The 8546-nt window shown below is 38.1% G+C and overlaps 1 protein-coding gene across 1 annotated transcript; it reads left to right on the top strand.

The window, feature by feature from the left end:
* The first annotated feature begins 1577 nt into the window (after positions 1 to 1577).
* On the top strand, positions 1578 to 1831 carry LOC102405396 (V-type proton ATPase subunit e 1-like). Its single transcript, XM_044935235.2, has one exon. The coding sequence runs from the start codon at positions 1578 to 1580 to the stop codon at positions 1815 to 1817; it is 240 nt and encodes a 79-aa protein (XP_044791170.2). The 3' UTR covers positions 1818 to 1831.
* The last annotated feature ends 6715 nt before the right edge of the window (positions 1832 to 8546 follow it).

Raw genomic sequence — 8546 nt, forward strand, 5'->3', positions numbered from 1 at the left:
CAACAATTTCCTTAAGGATTTATTGACTTAGAATTGCTTGTCCTGACAACAAATATCCAATCTGCCACTCTTTTGGGTATTTAAATTTTGAACATTCTTTCTCACCAGTGGACAGTTCCTCATTGTGTCCCCATGCTCATAAGTTTTGGGAAGTTGTTTCTGCCTTCTAATTTACATCTTCCAACCAATCTGCTGTGTGTGTGAAAGGTAAGTATCCTTGATAGAATTGTGTCTAAGATGGGATTAAATTTATTCTGAGATGTACATATTGTATATATTACCCCAGATGTACATATCGACACCCACTCAGGCTCCTTGTGAGTGGTTCTTACTCACTCTGGGTGATTTGCAGGCTGCTATCTTCAGAGTTAGGCACCAGATAAAGAACTCATTAATAAACACAGTGCTTGTGGAAAGACTGTTCTTCCTCCAACGGAATCAGGCTGCATATTTTATAATTGATGAAGCTGTCTACATTAGAAAGGTTTTTTTTTTTTTTTCTCCCCAGGCCCTTCTTGAGTCTCATTGGTATATCATTATCAACTATAGAAAGGGATTGTCCCTTGTAATTAAACTGTAAAAATTGAAGTTAATGGTTCTTTAATTTCAGTTCAATCTATTTACATGATACTGTTCATGAAACCAGTTAAAAGCAGACAGAGGTTGAACATACTTACTGTGCATAGCCATTGGAATTATCTTGGCTACTCATTTGTCAAGTATTCGCTAGGTGCAAAGTATCCTAGAAAGTATTTTACAAAATTCATTTCAATTACTTCATAAATAACCTCAAGAACTGTATATACGTTTTGTTTTAAATTACAGCTCAAGGTCCAGGAAAATAGAGAGTAATCAAAGTATGGAGACATGGGGTTGTCACCTAGATCTGTTTCTGTATGATTCGGAGATTTTCGCATCTTTTCTGTTTGATTCTGGTTATTACTAACGCCAAATATCGAGAATTTTGTTAGTGGCTTCTATATATTTTCTGCTGTTTTAAAATATTTTTCAGAATTACACTCGTAATAGATGAATGTATGACTTCCCTGGTGGCTCAGACTGCAAAGCGTCTGCCTTTACAATCCAGGAGACCTGGGTTTGATCCCTGGGTCGGGAAGATCCCCTGGAGAAGGAAATGGCAACCCACTCCAGTACTCTTGCCTGGAAAATCCCATGGATGGAGGAGCCTGGAGGGCTACAGTCCATGGGGTTGCAAAGAGTCGGACATAACTGAGTGACTTCACTCATATTTTAGATGAGGAAACTAAGGCACTGAGAGTATAAATGACTTTTCCAAGGTCACAAAGCTACAAACCATAGAACCAGGTTTCAAACTCTGGTCAGATTTCAAATTTGAGCTTTACCCTTTCCACTTATTATCCACTCATATTAAATATTAATTAATTGTATTGTTATTATGAGGTAAGGTAAATTTAAACGCACCAAAACCTGCATGAAACATAAATGATAATGTTTTTGTTACCATATGAGTATTCCAAGGTTGGCGTATTTTCTAAAGACAGATAGAATGATAACTTGAAAAGTTCAAGCCTTGGGGTCAGGATGGCACCACAGCCATGGCAGGTACTAGCCTCACCATGCCTCTCATTGTGGTGAGTGTGTTCTGGGGCTTTGTTGGCTTCCTGGTGCCCTGGTTCATCTCTAAGTGTCCCAACTGCAGAGTTGTCATCAGCATGTTAGGGACCCGTTCAGTTTGCTGCTATCTCTTTGGGCTGATTGCAATTCTGGCCCAACTCAACCCTCTCCTGGGACCACAGTTGACAAATGAAGCCATCTGGTACCTCAAGCATCACTAGCCTTGAGGAAGAAGTCCTGCTCACCAGTGCTTAGTCATTGAGGTCAAGAAGAGAACTCCTCTAGATGCACAATTACCTCCATACCCAGACCACTTTCCTTGACACACACATTCTAGACATTAGCTGCCTTAAACATTCCCACCACACTTATATATCTTGGTCTAAAATGTAGCACTTTTTTTCTTTTTTTAATGTATGTATTTTTAATTGAAGGATAATTACAATATTGTGTTGATTTCTGCCAGCCATCGACACAGATCAGCCATAGGTATACATATGTCCCCTTCCTCTGGAGCTTCCTTCCCATCTCCCCCAACCCCCTTTCCTGTCACTTTTTTACACTTGGATGGATGATGTCTCTATGTAATCTAAACTGCGTTGTCTCCATAAAATGTTTATGTACTCTTTTGAAATAGAAAGTGCTGTTCTTCTGAGAAATAACATTACTCTCCTTAGAACTTGTGAATCTGAAGATGGTTTCTACTTCCTCACAACAGGCGATTTGTTGAAATGCTTTAAAAATTGTTACAAGACAATGAAACTCCAATGGGGCAGTCAGGAGGAGAACATGTTCAGAGGGAAAACCTGTCTCATCAGAATTATACCAAAGTATATTTTCAGGAGAAATTTCTCATTTCTGCCATCTTTTGGAATAAATTATTTTTCTACTTTCTATGGGAGAAAAAAAAGGAAAATGAAAACTTCCAGCCTCAAGTCCCCAGAGAAGCAACAAAAATCTGATCACTTTGTCAGTTTCAGGTTATCTCAGGTGGCATATTTAGTAACTCCAAAGTAATGTCACACACATAAAACACACACACACACACACACCTTTTCATGTGTTCCTTGTTGTTCTGCTTCAGGTTTTATTGCCTTTTCTACCAATCCTATGCTAGCTAAAAAAATCAAAACCTTTTATGCATTAGCTCCAGTTACCACAGTGAAATATAACAAAAGCCCGTGTAGGAAACTTGCATTTATTCCTTCTTCCATTTTCAAGGTATGTGATTCTCTTTAACTAGCCAAGGGAACATTTCATGCAAAGATGGGCTCGATAAAGGACAGAAATGGTATGGACATAACAGAAGCAGAAGATATTAAGAAGAGGTGGCAAGAATACACAGAAGAACTGTACAAAAAAGATCTTCATGACCCAGATAATCATGATGGTGTGATCACTCACCTAGAACCAGATATCCTGGAATGTGAAGTCAAATGGGCCTTAGAAAGCATCACTACGAACAAAGCTAGTGGAGGTGATGGAATTCCAGTGGAGCTATTTCAAATCCTGAAAGATGATGCTGTGAAAGTGCTCCACTCAATATGCCAACAAATTTGGAAAACTCAGCAGTGGCCACAGGACTGGAAAAGGTCAGTTTTCATTCCAATCCCAAAGAAAGGCCATGCCAAAGAATACTCAAACTACCGCACAATTGCACTCATCTCACTCGCTAGTAAAGTAATGCTCAAAATTCTCCAAGCCAGGCTTCAGCAATATGTGAACCGTGAACTTCCTGATGTTCAAGCTGGTTTTAGAAAAGGCAGACAAACCAGGGATCAAATTGCCAACATCTGCTGGATCATGGAAAAAACAAGAGAGTTCCAGAAAAACATCTATTTCTGCTTTATTGACTATGCCAAAGCCTTTGACTGTGTGGATCACAATAAACTGTGGAAAATTCTGAAAGAGATGGGCATACCAGACCACCTGACCTGCCTCTTGAGAAATTTGTATGTAGGTCAGGAAGCAACAGTTAGAACTGGACATGGAAGAACAGACTGGTTCCAAACAGGAAAAGGAGTTCGTCAAGGCTGTATATTGTCACCCTGTTTATTTAACTTCTATGCAGAGTACATCAGGAGAAACGCTGGACTGGAAGAAACGAAAGCTGGAATCAAGATTGACGGGAGAAATATCAATAACCTCAGATATGCAGATGACACCACCCTTATGGTAGGAAGTGAAGAGGAACTAAAAAGCCTCTTGATGAAGGTGAAAGAGGAGAGTGAAAAAATTGGCTTAAAACTCAACATTCAGAAAACGAAGATCATAGTATCTGGTCCCATCACTTCATGGGAAATAGATGGGGAAACAGTGGAAACAGTGTCAAACTTTATTTTTCTGGGCTCCAAAATCACTGCAGATGGTGACTGCAGCCATGAAATTAAAAGACACTTGCTCCTTGAAAGGAAAGTTATGACCAACCTAGAGAGCATATTCAAAAGCAGAGACATTACTTTGCCAACAAAGGTCCGTCTAGTCAAGGCTATGGTTTTTCCAATGGTCATGTATGGGTGTGAGAGTTGGTCTGTGAAGAAAGCTGAGCACCGAAGAATTGATGCTTTTGAACTGTGGTGTTGGAGAAGACTCTTGAGAGTCCCTTGGACTGCAAGAAGATCCAACCAGGATCTCCTTACTCAGACACGACTGAGTGATTGGACTGAACTGAACTGAACTGAAGTTATTATTTTAGCTAATTAAAAAAAAACACCTCCACAGACTTTGTCACTATTATTTTCATTCATTGCTTAAAACAAGTTGATTTTATAATCTGAGAGCTCTCCTTACATAGTATATGTTACCTTGCCAATAAGAAATTCTACTTGAAGAATAATACAAATGGTTAAGGGAACTAATGAAGCTAAATATTTGTCTTTCTCCATTCAGAGTCAGATAATTTCCTATTGGGTTTACCCAAGTGAAGAGCATGAAGTTACCACTGCAAATGGTTACATCCTTCAGCTCAACCAGATTCCTCATGGGAAGAACGATGCTAATCATTTAGGTAGGCACAGTGTGATAGAAAAAGATGAGTCTCAAATCCTGAATCAAATGCAATCCAGTCAATTATATCCTAACCATACAATATAAAATTAATGTACTCATAAAAAGTAAACTTTGAGCCTCTTTGGATCTCTGAAATTAAGTTGAGGGTCTGAGTGACACTTGATTTACATTGATTTTTATGATGAGAAGGTGGAGCCCACATTGGCTCATGAACTTTGTTTGGTGTACTGGGTGGAAACTCAGAGTCCCTGAATAGAAGCCCCAGGACTTTGAACTGCATTTTTCACTGGGATTCTTTGTAGGGATTTACCCAAGTCTGTTATTATCATTGCGCTTCCTGAAGTAACAGCAGAGATTTGGTTCACTCCTCTTTTCTGTTTAAATGCTCAAAGCAAGCAGATGCTATTCAACTTTAGGAAGGTTTTTTTTTTTTTTCCTTTTTAACTAATCTGCACAAGAGTATTTTAAGACCCAAAATATTCTTGTTTCTGGATATTTCTCTTTTGTTTTTCATGAGGTGTAAACTTTTTGTTTAGAAAGAATATAAATTGTAAACCCTAAAAATTGAAATCGTCCACTAAGGAAAAATATGCTTGAGGATGTGGAGGCAAGAAAAGGACATGGAACCCCACAGATGTTGCAATTCTTTTGCTCTGAGGATAAGGAATAATATCAACATTTATTAGCATAAAATAAATGCAATGAATTGTTTGCATGTTTCTTTGGAATATAAGCCAATCAGTCTTAACTAAATTAAAGTGATTTGAAGACCTATGTTGTACTTTCCAATAGATTTTTCAGTTATAAACTATTTTCAGCCCAAAAGACAGTTGTGTACTTACACTATGGTCTGTTTGTAACTGCCAGTATCTGGATTTTCAACCTTCCCAACATTAGCCTGGGATTTCTTCTGGCAGATACTGGGTATGATGTGTGGCTAGGGAACAGCAAGCAGAGGGAATCCCTGATCCAGGAAACACTTATACCTGGGAACAGATCCCAAAGTATTCTGGACTTGCAGGTTAGGAAGAAAAACATCTGTACTGTTGTATTTTGATTTTAAAATATATTAGATGTGCTTATTGAATTATTAATGTTGAAATAAACTTTGTAGAAGTGGAATGAAGATATTTTATTAAAATATATAACTCTTGAGTAATATTCCTAAATCTTTAAAAGATTTATATGTAAAAATTATTCTAGATTTTTATTTTTTATGGTTATCCATGTGCCTAAGAATTAAAATAAAAATATGTCAAAAGACATGATTTCTTGTTCTTGCTCCAGTTTCCCAAATTTTAATGTTTCCAACCCATCCACTACTTTTTGTGGCTTTTTTTTTTTTTTTTAGGAAAATTGTGGAGGGGGGAGGAGAAGAAAAGGGTAAATTTGTACATGGTTACTTTTGCCACAGAAAAGCAGAATAATATACTAGCATGTACCCTCATCAATTGCCCAAAAAAATTGATTTTTTACTTGCACTTCTGTACCCCTAGCAATGGTTTTTGTCTGATATCCATTTTTAAATAGTATATTGCTCATAATTCTCTTATGGAAAAGCCATAAATACAATATCTTAGAACGTTGGCTCCAGAAGAAGAGCACTGTAAAATTTAGTCTATCATTTATTGGCTATGCTCATGGGCACATTTCCTGTTTCCTCAGCTCTATAATATGCATAGTTATATACTTATCTCAAAGGTATATTGAGGGCTTGGAATGAAGTGGTGCTTGGAAACAGGTAGAATGTTAGTAGCTAACAAATAAGAAGTGTGGAATCAATGTTAGCACTTATGACCCAAGTGTCCCTTTAGAAGACTTCTTAAATCCATAATTTAAAACATGAAAATAACTTTCTTATTACTAGTAAAGAATTAAAACAAATTTTATTCATTTTGTTTCATGCAGTTTGATGAATGATCTTCCAGCCACAATTGACTACATTATGGAAAAAACAGGACAAAAACAAATTTATTATGAGGGCCATTCCCTGGGAACAGCTATCAGATTGCTAAGAAATACTTAAATCCAATTGTAATTTAATTTTTATTTTAAAAATAACAAAACCACATTTTTACATGACAGAGTCTCAATTTTAGAAATCATGCATATTCACTATATTTAGAACACACAGACAAGCCTAACAGGAGCGACTTTAAAAGCCACTGACAATTGTTTTATTATGATATATACTTGCATAGTCCTTTTAGAATGAACAAAGTGGATATCATCATGTATTAACATGATCTTTCCAATCGTATCCATGTACTAAACCAGATGTATGTATTAGAGTCACCTGAAACTCTCTGCAGCTAGAATTTCCAAGACTGAGGACTTGGCATGTGCATTTTTTAAAAGAATTTTCCTCATTGTGCTTTCTTAACAAAGTTGTGTGTTGATACTCTTTAGAAGAAGTCTGAAGTTTGGTTGGTGTGGCTTCTTTGAACAGTGACATTCTGCTGCCCTATCATCTTTCTTTGTGTGTTTCCTAGGATCCTTCTAAGGTAGTGTGAGGCATATTAATGTTCATACTGAAAGTCCTGTAAAGACTAGATTCTTATGAACTTTTCAATTGGACAGGAAAACATTTCTAATTACTTCAGGGTTTCATCTTTTCAATGTATAGTGTATCTACTATTCTGGCTTCCCTGGTGGGGCTAGTGGTAAAGAACCTGCCTGCCATTGCAGGAGGTATAAGAGAGACAAGTTTGATCCCTAGGTTGGGAATATCCCCTGGAGGAGGGCATGCCAGCCACACCAGTATTCTTGTCTGGAGAATCCCCTGGTCAGAGGAGCCTGGCGGGTTATGGTCCATAGGTCTCATAGAGTTGGATACAACTGAAGTGACTTAGCATCCACACACTCACATACCTACTACTTGAAATGTACTTTGTTGGCTGGTATTTGCAGTGTATATTATACACTAAAGAAATCTCATTTCCTCCAAGCTCACGATCTAATAAGGCAAGGTTTGTCTCCCTCATCGCTACTGGTATTTTGCTGAGGGTCAGGGTGGGGGCTTCCCTGTGCTTAGTAGGAAGCATTTGAAAGCACCTCTGGTCTCTACCCATGAGATTCTGGTAGCACTGCCCCCTTCCATCCTTGTGGTAATAATGGTAACCAAAATGTCTCCAGACTTATCTCCCTTTGGGGGCAAATCGCCACTATTGGAGAACTGCTGCAAAAGGGATGATGTTTCCAGCAGGCTTATGGTCAGTCAAGTGAACCAGAATGAGCAGAGCAGAGAGTTAAATAACCCATTAAACACAGGAGGCCAAGCTCATAGGGTCCATGATACTTTAGGGACAGAATATTTGATGTCTTTCAAAAATTAAATCAGAAGAATAAAGGAATATGATTCATTTTAGCTTATGTTCATCTTTATTTCAACACAGTCACAAAATGTGGTTTTACATAGATTTGTGTGTGTGTGAGGAAGGGACTTGTGAAGGCAAAAGCATCTGGGCCTTGAAAGTCATCGTGTGGCCATGGAAGGAAACATTTCCTTTGAACACAGTTATTAAGAAAGATTTTATAGGAAGAATAAAAGTGAAAGAATGTTGAACTGCACTTTGAATATGGATGGTCTTTTGAAAGACAGATGGCACAGTCTCTCTTTTGGAGAAGAGGCCAAAAGAGTAGAGGATGTATATAGGCCCTTAGTACGTGTAAAGCAGCTTCCCTGGTAGCTCAACTGATAAAGAATCCACCTGCAATGCAGGAGACCCTGGTTCGATTACTGGGTCAAACAGATCCTCTGGAGAAGAAATAGACTATCCATTCCAATATTCTTGGGCTTCAGTGGTGGCTCAGACAGTGAAGAATCTGCCTGCAATGCAGGAGACTAGGGTTTGATCCCTGGTTAGGAAGATCCTCTGCAGAAGGGAACAGCTACCCACTCCAGTATTCTTGCCTGGAGAATTTCATAGACTGTGTAATCC

The sequence above is a fragment of the Bubalus bubalis genome, chromosome 23 (assembly GCF_019923935.1).
Source record: "Bubalus bubalis isolate 160015118507 breed Murrah chromosome 23, NDDB_SH_1, whole genome shotgun sequence".
In the NCBI taxonomy this organism is placed as follows: domain Eukaryota; kingdom Metazoa; phylum Chordata; class Mammalia; order Artiodactyla; family Bovidae; genus Bubalus; species Bubalus bubalis.